The sequence below is a fragment of the Varanus komodoensis genome, unplaced genomic scaffold (assembly GCF_004798865.1).
Source record: "Varanus komodoensis strain SLA01 unplaced genomic scaffold, ASM479886v1 scaffold40, whole genome shotgun sequence".
NCBI classification, from domain to species: domain Eukaryota; kingdom Metazoa; phylum Chordata; class Lepidosauria; order Squamata; family Varanidae; genus Varanus; species Varanus komodoensis.
In genome coordinates, this window is record NW_025335942.1 from 5,436,889 (window position 1) to 5,449,423 (window position 12,535).

The following is a 12,535-nucleotide window of genomic DNA, read 5'->3' on the forward strand; positions in this document are numbered from 1 at the left end:
CCGCCGCCGCGGCGCTCGGCGGGGGCGCTTCAGCCCCTGCGCGTCCTCCTCCAGGCGGCGGCGCAGGAGCAGCGCGGCAGAGGCGGGCGGGCGCGCGCCGCGCATTCGTGGCGTGACTCCGCTCCGGGCGGCCTCGGCACAGCCCCCCGGGGCATGCGGGTCCGCGCCGCCCCGCCAGCGGGTGCCTCTTGCCTGCCCGAGCCCGGAGCCGGTCCCCTCGCCGGGGGGTCTTCGCGCGCGGAGGATGCATCCGCACGGCCGGCTGCGGCTCTGGCTTTGCCTTGCCTTGGCGGTGCAGCTTCAGGTACGCGCTCCCGGAGCGCCTGCGTCGCGCTTGAATCTGTTGGAAGTCCCTTCCTTCCCCTTGATGAAGGGCATGCTTTGCAAAGGCGCAACGAGCGCAACTTTTGCTCCCCAAGCGGGAGCCGCCGCTCGTGTTTCGCGTTGCATTGTTTTAAATCCTGGCATCTATTCCTCCCCCCCCCCCGCCTCCCCTTAGGGTGCCCCTGCAGCGTGCACCGGTCAAGCAGCGGTGGCGAGCCCGCTTCCCACTTTGCACTCCGAGCTGCTGGACTTCACGGACAACAGCGGTAAGTCCGCTCCTTCCCCTGCTTCTCAGTTGCGTTCGCCCTGATGCAGTCAGTGAAAAAACAGAGCTGGTAACATGCAAGGTGAGGGATGCCTCATGGAAACAGCCGTTTGGCCTCATCTTTCATTCCACATGACTGCCAGCTATTTCCTATAAGGTGTGGGCTATGTATGTGCTGAGATATCTCACTTCTAGGGAAGGGGTATGTGCATAGACTGCAGTCACAATGTGATCTGTTGTATGGAAGTTCTGGATAGCAGCTGATGCTCTGCCCTGTTGATGGGATTTCATGTGAGTAGCCAAGTGGCCAATGCAGAGCCAGGTGGGATCTAAGGGGGCTTCCAAAGGTTGACTTGCTCACATTTGCATGCTGATCCGACATGCATGCAAACTCAGAACACTTCTCTTCTCAGTGTTCGTGTTGCTTGATTCTGTATTTTATTTGAATCAAGGAGTGTCTCTTGTGTTTCAGCCCTGCCACCCAATGCCTGAAATTTAGCTCCTCGGAGTGTGATGGGGCTTGTTGTCATTTCAACATCATCAGTAGTGTGGGAATTCAAATAACATGATCAAAATTTCTGCACGTGAGGGATCCTCCTTCTGAATCTTCCTTATAAGCCACTGTGCTAGGAAGTGTATTCCACTCAATCCAAATACTTATGCTTCGGACTGGGCTGCAAAAACTTGCCAGTTTCCCAAAATACCATGTTCAGTTTTTATTCATTAAAAGGTCAAATTCTTGAATTTATCTCCGGGGTCTCTGCAGAATTTATCTGCATAGTATGAATTGTGCAATGTGTATCACAGTTGATGTGTTGGTTATGACCCGTCTGAAGGGATTCCTACGCAGAGAGACATAATATAGAAACTATCTGAGTGTGACTTTCTTAAATTAAACTGATGTATTTGCTACTGGCTTTCTTCCAATCTGGGGCTGTTCCTCTGTAACATAAGCCCTAGCAATAATAACGTCATGGATGAGGAAATAACACTCAGACACATTCAAGCTAATGAATAACTGCCATCCTCGGTGAGACCTCCCTATGTAGTGGTGGGAACCAAGCACAGATCGGAGCCAACGCGTCCCTTGCTGTGCATTGCATAGCCTCTGCCCTGCGGAAGGTGGACCTCCAAGCGGAGGCATGGTTTTTGTCTCTGTCTGCCACACCTTTCCCCATAATCAGGAGACGAGGAAGGCTGGCTTTTTGTTAGGTGCATCAAACATTCCAAAGCACCGTGTCCTCGCAGAACGATGCCGTTCAGTCCTTGTGTCTTAAAAGGAAAACATGGGAGCATCCTTGTTTCGGATCGATCGCCACAGGTGACTAGGAGTCTCAGCCAGGTGAGTGAGCCAGGCAGAAGAAGGAGGATGGAGAAGAGGAACAGAAGACAATCCTTCGCTTTCGGCCCAGCCTGGGAATAAAGCGAGTGGGATGCCGTGGGAAGGATAGAAGACACAGCTGGTCCTCTGTGCTATGCGGATTTCTCACCAGAAAAATGCTGTGCCAGCCCAGCCTTCTGAACCTGGTGCTCTCTGGAAGCTTTGGGCTCCATTCCCCACTTTCTGGACCATTGGCCATGGGAGCTGGGGCTGATGGGAGCTGGCATCCACAAGATCAGGAGGGCTCTATTTGTCTTTTGTCAGCCCACTCTTAGGAGTAAAAAGCACCCTTGGGGGATGCGTTGGCAAGGTTGTCTGAACGGAAGTCATGGGAGTGGAGATTCAGGAGAACACTAGGGGGTGCTAAGTGTAAACCTTCCTTCCCAGAGGTCTGCATGAACATGGGAAATTTCTTGCTACTTGTTGTCTGGACGTTGATTGGGAGGCCCTTGAGCAGCCTTTGCCCACCAGGACTTGCTGCTGTTTCTCCTCCTTTCCAGGCTGAGCAGGCCCAGGTCCTTCCATCTTTCCTCGCAGGGTGGAGCGTCTGGTCTCGTGACCAGCTTGCTGCCTTCTCCAAATGCATTCTCGCTCATCCGAATCCTTCTGAAAATGTGGTGTGCAGAAGGGAGCACCAAGGCACTGTAGAGGGGAGCACTTCCCATCCATGGGCTTGAGCCCATGCTCCCCTCTAGGCACCCGAAAATTGCATTTGCCATTTTTGCAACCTCATGACAGCAGTGACTCATATTCAGCTTGTGATCAAGTCCAACCTGAAGATCCTTTTCACATGTCCTATTGCCAAGCCAGGTCCCCCGAGTCTTATCCCTTTGCATTTGATTTCCCTTGCCTAAATGAAGAATTTTCCACTAGAATTTTTAAATTTCACCTGTTCCTTTCTGCCTGGTTTGCTCATTGATCATATTGGATCCTGTTCTTGTCTTCTGTGCTATTAACTGTCTTGCTCAGTCTTGTGTCATTTGCAGATGTGATTAGCTTTTCCCCCACTTCTTCCTGCAAGTGATCCATAAAAATGTGGAAGAATGCAGGGCTTAAGCCCCCACTTTGACGAGAAACCACTGATGGGCACTCAGCCATTGCTCAACTGGAACATGAAATTAGAATCGTCTGGCAGGGCTTGTTCTTGGCACAGCCATGTGGACTTCCAATGAGCACCACACAAGATGCCCACAAATCAAACACTTTATAACCTGCTTTAGAACTTTCCCAGCTAACTGGTGTCAGACCAGTCTAGAATTCTCCAGTCTTCCTTTCCGAAAATAGGAACAACATCTGCCCTCTCCCAGCCATCCAGAACTTCACCGGTTCTCCAAAGGCTCATCAGGATATTAGACAGACATTCCAGGAGCCCATCCATCAGCTTCTTCAGCATGCTAAGATACAATTTGCTTGGCATGGGCCTTTGAACTCATTTAAGGTGCTTAGATATTCCCTGGCAGCCTCAAGCTGCATTCCAAGACTTCTAGCTACTGGTCACATATCCATTTTATCTATATTTATATCCCAGGTTTTTTTTTTCCTTTCAAGGAACTCAAGACAGCTTATGTAATTCTCTTGTCAGTCTTATCTTCCTCTCCATCTTATCCTCACAGCAGCAACCCTGCGAGGTAGGTTGGGCTGAGAGTCTGTGACTCGCCCAATGAGCTCCAGGGCTGAGCAACGACCGGAACCCGGACCTCCTGAGTCCCAGTCCCACAGTCTTAACCACTACACCACACTGGCCAGATGGGGCACAGATGCTCTTTGGGAAGAAGACTGAGCCAAAATAGGATCTGAGCCTCTCCACCTTCTCTTTCCTCAGCTGCTCTACTGCTATTTTTGTCCCCCTTTTATTCTGGACTTAGCTGGTGGGTGGTGCTGTTCTTCTGTCATCCCCCATCAACCTCGCTTCATCCTGTACCTTAGCCCTCCTGATCTCTGCAATTCCAGGCACCTTTCTGTAGTGACTTGCCTCTTCCTCCACTCATGGGAATCTCCTGCTAATGCCCTTCACCTTGGAGTTTTTCCCAGGGAGTCCTGTTTCTTGGATTTTCTGTCGCCAGCCTCAAGGTGGCACTGTGGTATGGCTGCCATAGAGCAGATTTGCAACTTCCTCTGGGGCTTTTGCTGCAGCATTTTGCAGTTTAACATTTAATACCAGACTTCAATCGCTCTAAAAGGGAAACCCACTAAAATGACTGGAAAACACCAGAGAGGTCCTGGAGGACAAAATTCTTGTGAAAAGAACCTGCGGGTAAGAGAATACAAGAGCGCAATAGAATGAGCACAATCTCTCCTCCACAGAGGATGGCTCAATTTAAAGCCCACCTGATTAAACTCACAGTCCTTTGAGCAAGCATGTTCTTCCTAGTCTTTGCAAGAAGGAGCCCATCTCCTGCCAACAGCCCACCGTCCTTCACAGGTGAATCATGGTCTCAGCATCCATAGTTGTGCTGATGGTACCAGCTCCTTAGGCAGTTGTTCATTTGCCACAATCTTTCTCTTTCTAGTTATCTTCCTGGTTACCTGAAGGAGCATCTCCTTCCAAACGTGCCTGTCCACACTTTAAGAACTGGGGCAGATGCCCTTCTTTGGGAGACCTCCCTGAAGGAGATTAGGAGGGTGACTACCCAGAGAAGGGTCTTGTCTGTGGTGGTGCCCCAATTGTGAAATTCGCTCCCCAGAAAGGTCTGCCTGCTGCCGTCACTTTATTCTTTTTGGCACCAGTCCAAAACCTTTTAATTTTCTCAAGACCTGCTTTAAGACCTGACTGTTATAACTGGGGTTTTATTGCTAGTTGCTGTGTTTTATTCTTTACATTTTGTATTGTTAAACCATCCCAGGACTTTGGTAATAGGACAGGCTAAAAAAGTTTTAAATGAATAAATAAAATTTTAAGTCTTCCATGGATTAGAAGGGTGGGTGAGGACCCCACCTAATCCTCCAGAGTCATAAGCTCCCTTCCTAGATTTTCACAGGCCAGCACAACAGGTCCATGACTGATGTTGGCAGCTTCATTTGTTCTCAGGGAACGTGTGATTGCACCACTGCCAATATTCCTCATCTCCAGTCCATCCACAAGAAGTCAACTTCTCCAGCCAACAGCCCCGAGCCACTCCTCTTCCCCCAGTAGGACATCACCACCCATGACCACCCTTCTTGTCTTCTTCTAATACTTCTGCTGGGACCAAGGACCAAAACAAACATTATTTCAAATCCATTTCTAGCAGCTGTGCCTTTTCTTCTCAGTGGCAGTAGACACAGAACTCCTGACCAGGACGCCTGCCCCTAGTGGGGGTGATAAGGGGACTTTTAAGGCTGTTTTGGGTTTTCTGTAGAACTTGCACAAGAGAAACAAAGCAAAACATCGTGTCTTACAGTCAGGTCATCTTTTGATGTTGGCCCCGAGTTGCCAAATTCAACTGAGGCTTTGCTTTCCGAGGGACTGCTGAAAAGATGTGCAGGACAGGGACACGCCTAGCTGAAAGAACAGGGCAGCAGAGCTCACTCGAGGAAGAGTCCAGGCATCGGCCCAACCACTGGGCATTTATTTATTTGTTTGTTTGTTTATTTAAAGTTTTTGTATGCCATCCCCTTGCTATACAGCCTTGGGATGGCTCACAGAAATAAATAAATATAATACAATACAATTAAAACCCGATCTAATCTTTTAGTCTTAATTCTTTCTTCTCACTCTGGCTTGGATAAGCTACTATACGCAGCCATGACTTCTGGCTGTGTCTGACAATGCTGCTTTATCTGGACACAAATATCCCAATGCAAACTATGTATACCTGATACCTGTTGTCCATGGTGCACACAACTGCCACTTTGCACAGCAAGATATCTAAAGGTTTCACCTTGATCCTAATCTCATCATTGCTTCAGCAGATTTTCTAAGAAAGGCTGTAATTTAAAATACATGCACCATTCACAGCCGTTGAAAGGTCTGTGTATGCCATACACCGGAATCTTTCTCAGAGTGAAAGGAAATGTAGGGGTGAATAAAGTAAAAGTAACCTGTTAAAAATTACATGTGCTAACAGTTTTAAATGGTGTACATGGTACCCTGATTCACACATTTGATTTTTCCATGTTTTTCCCAGCCTAATTCTTAAAAACAAAACAATCTTTAAAAGTGAGAGATCATGTCACAGGTAGTCAATTAAGCTACAGGTAGCACAAGCCCTACCCTGCAGTAATAAGCAGAAGGTCCATTTGTTCAGCCCTTCGCATGCCTGCTAGTGGATGCGCTGGTGCAAGGCAACCAACCTGGGGAAAGCTGGACCCTGTGATTTCCCCAGCCCCTCTGAACCTGGCATGGCTGAGAGTAGCTTGAGCAGAGAATGGGCCGGAGGAAGGCTGTTTCACCCCTTCCGCACCTGCTGCAGGTCACGCCAACTGTTTTCTCCCCACCAGGAGGGGAAAATACAGGTGCCCTGGAGCTTTTCTCTCCGGATGGAAAAGCAATTTGAGGAGACTGACTGCAAGCAGGGAAACCTCAGGAGTGAAAAGCAGCTCAAGTCTTCTGCTCGGTCTGAAGCCACCCCCATAAAAAAAAGCTGCCATTGTCCACCTTTGGATGCAGCTCTCCAAAGTTTCTCCAGGCATACGCAGAGGAGACTGTATCTTGGACCCCTGAACTACAGCCCTTTAGCAAGAAAGATATTAGAATTGTGTAAAACGATGCGTAGCTCATTGTGCATGTTGTTGTTCTCCATGCAATTGGCCTAAGCTGCCATTTCGCAATTTAAAAACGATGTGGAGAAGCTCCAGTTCCGTGGAGAAGCAGTTGTAGCACGTCTGCATGCATGTTCAGACTCGTGTTTGCACCTGCAGGGACACCTGTGCTGTTCTGCATTCTGATTCTGTACCTTGGCTCCTTTACAGAGTACGATATCGTGACGGCCTACGAAGTAGACCAAAAGGGGGATTACATCAGTCACGCGGTCGCACACCACGAGAGGCTGAAGAGGTCCACGGCAGAGGGGGCCACCGATGCGTTGCACCTCCGTTTCCGTGGATTTGGCCATGACTTCCAGCTTGACCTAAAGACTTCTGATTTCCTGGTGGCCCCTGGATTTACAATACAAACACTGGGCAAGGGGCAAACCAAGTCTGTGCACACGTACCCTGCAGAAGACTTTTGCTTTTACCAAGGTGTCCTGAGATTGCACAAAAACTCATCCGTAGCACTTTCAACGTGTGGAGGGCTGGTAAGTAGAGCTGTGAGAAGTGCTACAATCTGAGAAAGATAATTCACAATGTGTTGGCCATCGCTTGAGTTCAATTCTGCTGGGAGGGAGAGGATCCCTCTTAGGAGACAGCACTGTTGGGATTTCAAGGGAAGGAAGCATCACGGGGGTTTGTTTGAGAGTCTGCATGAACATTTTTTCTCAAATGAAAATGAAATCTGGATCCAGCAAATGAATTGTATAAGTACATAGAGAGGTGCTTTTGTAATATACTTGGCATGCATGTATATGTGTGAGAATGCGTATCTCCTATTCTCAAGAATTTAAGTGTCTCATCTGATCCAGCGTATAGTCCATGCCATGGGTGGGCAGCTTGTGTCTTGCATCTCACAGAAACAGTGACTGCTGGCTGAGGCTGGTGGGAGTTGTAGGCCCAAACATCTGGAGTCCAGGCCCAAACATCTGGAGGTCCACACAATGCTTGCCCCATGTCTATCTGGCCAAACATCATCTTCCACCAGAAATCCCGTGAAGTCTAGAAGTACTACCTGAAGCTGAGAGCTGTTTCCTTCATAGCGACTAGTATTCCAAATGGTACTTCTAACAGAATATTAATCTAACAGATATGCTTAGCACCCCATAAATTTGCCAAATTCTTTTAGCCCATCTAAGAAGTTGCCTAATTTGTTAACCCCATCCCTCTCCCCACGTCTCATGTCATTGAGTTTTGGAAGGTATTCCTGGCTGCATGCAGAAAAGCTTCCTTTGTTCCCTCTGGGGCAGTCCAGTTATTCCGGGGACCCCCTGGGTCCATTGTGATGAAAGGAGTCCTCTGATTTCTGTCCATTTTCTTCCCCGCTTGCATCGCTTTTAAACCCGTTGTTCCACCCACCCACACATCTACTCCCCTCCATTTGTGTGTGCACACGCAAGAGCCGTTTCCCACATTCGTCTTCGTTGCTGGGAGAAGAAATGGACGAGCTGCGCCCTCACTCGTACAAAAGAGCTACAGGTGCCGGACTGCTCTGTGTTGCACAGTTTAAGTGCATTGAAGAGCCAGTGTGGTGGAGTGGTTAGGACAGGGGCCCCAGCGATCTGGGTTCTAGGCCCCACTCAGCCATGGAGCCAACTGGATGGGCTGATCACAGACTCTCAGCCAGCCTACCTCACAAGGCTGTTGTTGTGGGGTTAAGATTGAGAGCAGGATGAGAATGATGTAAGCCACTTTAAAGTTTTTTAAAGGCTTTTTTATGAATCTAAAAAAAGAAACAAATTTTCACAAAAATCCTTCACCCCATGAAAGAGGCATTTGTCCTACCTCTCCCATGGGTACAGAAGAATTTGAGGGTATTTCTCTAATCTACATCGAACTGGTAGACCAGAAAGCCAAAGTACCTACATGTACTTGCAGCAAATATATATTTTACTGCCACATAATGCGAGTATCATCTTTATACTAGAGGCTAAGGGTACTGAATAAATGCAATGCAGTTATGTAGTGAAGCCTGCAAGTTCAGGGAAGCTGCCTTTAATTTTCTGTGGAGAGATGATTTCACTGAATTGCAAATCCTGTGGAATAACTTGTGTTTATCAATTAGAGCACCAGAGATGATGCGATCATCTTTGGTCTGACTTAAAGGCCGCTCCCCACCCAAAGCTTCCTTTTGTCACTTCCTAAACCTTATGTATTGTTATTATTTGGAGATGGTTGGGTTTCAACTGACCTAAGAACTTAGTGAAGCACTGGGGTACTCAGAAAAAGATGGCCAAGTGATTTCTGTCTTTCCCCACTTTTTAATGTACAGTATATTAGAGGGAGCCAATAGCATGCAATTCCCCCAACACTTTCTGCATCTACCCACCTGTCTCCTGGGAATGTGATCTTGCTTGCATTACATTATTATTCCATTGCATTTATACCGTGCTGTTTTCTGCTGTGATGAACCCAAGGTGGCTGGCATAGGTCCATTTTATCCTCACAACAACGGCCCTGCGAGGTAGGTTAGGCTGAGAGCACATGCCTGGCCCAAAGTCACCCAGTGGGCTCGCTGGCTGAGCAGGGACCAGGACCCAAGTCTCCTCAGCCCCAGTCCAACACTGTCTCCACCACGCTGGCTCTTTCATACCCTTCTCGTGCCACTCGGGTGAATGTTGGCAGCAAAGTCAGTTTGCCTGGATGCTCTTTGGGGCTGCCCTCATTGTTTGCCTCCTCACCACCACCTGCAGAGTGAGTTAAGATGCACGTAACAAGCCATTCTGCAATCCTCTGTGTTGTGTTTTGTAAGTTGATATGGCAACCCAATAACAAGTAGGAGGCAGAACCCGGAGACCCAAGAGCTACTGCATCTTGACCCAGAGTACAAATAAGCACTTGGACTTACATCAGGAAATATAAAATCATCCCAGTTAGCAGTGGAATAGACCTATTATCTCATCCAGTCTCTTGCTTTGCCAAATTAGAACAGTTTCTTTTCACGCAGATTCCAGTGATGTGACAAAATCCATTTTAGAATCCCTAGGTTGTTCCAATTTCCCTAGTGTTGAATATTAGATAGTCTGATACCTCATAACATGAGGAAGTGGTTTTAATACAGGTTAGGGGACAAGTGGCTGGAGAGCAGCACTTGCAAAAGGGACCTCCGGCTGCTGGTTGACTGCAGGCTGAACATGAGTCAGCCATGTGATGCGGTGGGGAAGAGGGCGAACGCCAACCTTGGTTGCATAGCCAGAAGTGTGGCTTCTAGATCGAGAGAGGTATTACTGCCACTCTACACGACTCAGGTGCACTCAATATTATGTTCAGTTCTGGGCCCCTCATTACAGGAAGGATATAGCCAGGTTGGAGTCAGTGCAGCGAAGGGCCACAAGGTTGGTGGCCGGATTGCAGGGGATGCCGTATGAGGCGAGACTGAGGGAACTGGGCCTCTTCAGCCTGGAGAGGAGGAGACTCTGAGGGGATGTGTTGGTAACATTCACGTACGTGAGGGAATGTCACACAGAGGTGGGTAGAGACCTGTTCTCCCCTGCAGAGGAAGGCAGAACCGCTCCAACGGAGCAAAGCTCAGGGAGCCCAGGTTCCATTTGGATGCCAGGAAGCACTTCCTGACGGTTAGGACCCTGAGGGTGTGGAACGGGCTTCCACGGGAGGTCATTGAGGCCCCATCGGTGTGGGTGTTCAAGGATAGGCTGGACATGCACATGGTAGGCATGTCGTGAGCAGAACCAGCTGGAGCCGGGGGTCAGACTAGATGGTCCAGGAGACCCCTTCTGACTCGGTCTGTTTCTACGTTTCCAATTCAGAGGAAATGCTTTAAAGGAAGCATGAGGCTGCCTCCTGAATGAGCGCACATGTGGTTTCTTCACCCTGTAATGTCCAGTAGATCCTAATAAGAACAGATGCCAGGAATAAGCGGCAGGGGAGCGAAACCAACCGAATGACGAGGGGAACAGGGTCAGCTTTGCTAAGAGTTAAGGGCAAAAGGAGAAGGGGATGGCAGAGGATGAGGTGGCTGGATGGAGTCACTGAAGCAGTTGGCGTGAGCTTGGGTGGACTCCGGGGATGGTGGAGGACAGGAAGGCCTGGAGGAATGTTGCCCACGGGGTCGCGATGGGTCGGACACGACTTCGCGACTAACAACAACAACAACAACAACAACAACGGCATTCTGACAGCAGGCGGCAGGATCGCTTCACTCGTGGTCCACCCTTGTTTTAATTTCAGGCGCATATCACATGCTCTTAACTTTTCCTGCTCCGTGGCCACCTTGCTTGTGTTTCACACTCTTCTTGCAAGCCCGTGCAGATTGCGGGATACCAAGCCAAGTATGTCACACCAGGAGCTCAGAAATGTGCACCTGGAACCGAAAATGGAGCTGGAGCACTGAAATACGTGGCGGGTGGAATGCCCTGCATTTGGTCGGTCACCCTCTGTGCCAGCCTGTCCCGAGGTCCCTTCTTTCAAGGGGCTGTCAGTTTTCCCTTCTTTCTCTGGTTTTCGCTGTCTTCTTTCTTGGTACAGAATCTGATGAGCAGAGGGACTGTGGGTGCAAGAAACAAGCATATTAGAAATGAGTCATTCACAGCTAGAGGGAATAACGAGCTAGAAAGCAGAGACGAAGGCTTGTGTCTTGAATGATCTGGCTTGGCCACTGGGGAGGGAAGCATTAGAATCCAGAGTGGCGGTGTGGGATTTAAATGTCATGCCCAGGCTCCCATTCCATCTTCTTCCCAGCTCAATCAAATGATGCTTTGCAGAGGATGCCTGTGTCTAACTTGGTTCTGTCAGGGCTGCCTTCCATCTCCAGTGGTGCGCTCAGATAACAAGCTAATATGCACCATTCACATTTCAAAATTCTTCCTTCCACAGCCCCCTGTCTAGGAGCAGAAGGGCGTCTCTTCTTAATCAACTGTTTGCATGTCATCTTTAACTGTTAATCTGCAAATGCCAACTTTTAATATGCAAAATGCCAACTTTTAATATGCAGAATGCAAACTTTGAATAAGCAAAATGCAAACTTTGAATATGCAAAATGCAAACTTTGAATATGCAAAATGCAAACTTTGAATATGCAAAATGCAAACTTTAATGTGCAAAATGCAAACGTTTAATACGGTAAAATCACAACCACTCTGTGGCATTGCAGTTCGCCAATCCAGATCCTGACTCAGGAACATCCTTCTGGCTTCCCTGGAGCAAATTCTTCCATCTTCTTCTGCCGGGCAACCACATTGCGTCCCCTCTGGCACGAAGGAATGCTCAGTGCAGATGCCACAGCCCTTCCTTTCCCCTCCCATGAGGCCTCCTTTGCCGACCACCCAGGTCCAGAGCAACGGGTCGCTGGCATGGCTCTGTCTGGCGATGCCACTCAGAAGCAGCCTCACACCCGACGGGGCAAAACCGCTGCCAAGCGTGGCTGCCAGGCAGGGGCTGGGGCAGGCGGCGACGGACTGGGGAAGGCAGGAGGCCGCTCGGCCGGAATGCGCTGCCAGAGCCCCCGTTGCGAGTGGCAAGACGGGGAGGGGGCATCTGCACATTTGGCAGTGGGCCCAGCAAAAGCAGCGAGTGCTTGCTGGGGTCCATTGTTGTGTGTGTCTGTGTGTGTGTGTGTGTGTGTGCACGCACATTTGCCGAGAGGTTCCCGCTTAGAAACGTTCCATGACAGTGTTGTATTGTGGTAAGGGATCTTTGGGGCTTACGAAAGGGAAGCCGAGAGGCACTGAGAGGAAAGCGGCCTCCGCAAAAGAGAGCAAAGAGACGAAGATGGCCACAGCGTCCTGGTGTGAGTGGGTGCCTGAAAGCCAAGAGGCACTTCTGAGCAGTCACTTCCGATGAGCAAAGGCGTGAATTCGGAAGCGTGCCAAGGCAGGGGC

The 12,535-nt window shown here is 49.2% G+C and overlaps 1 protein-coding gene across 1 annotated transcript in view; it reads left to right on the forward strand.

The window, feature by feature from the left end:
- Positions 1-244: 244 nt before the first annotated feature.
- The window catches only part of ADAMTS16 (ADAM metallopeptidase with thrombospondin type 1 motif 16), a 71,919-nt gene continuing 59,628 nt past the window's right edge, over positions 245-12,535 (forward strand). Inside the window, exons 1-3 of the mRNA XM_044442828.1 lie at positions 245-304; positions 500-590; positions 6,861-7,186. Coding sequence (XP_044298763.1) covers positions 245-304; positions 500-590; positions 6,861-7,186 — 477 coding nt within the window. The remainder of the gene's footprint in view (positions 305-499; positions 591-6,860; positions 7,187-12,535) is intronic.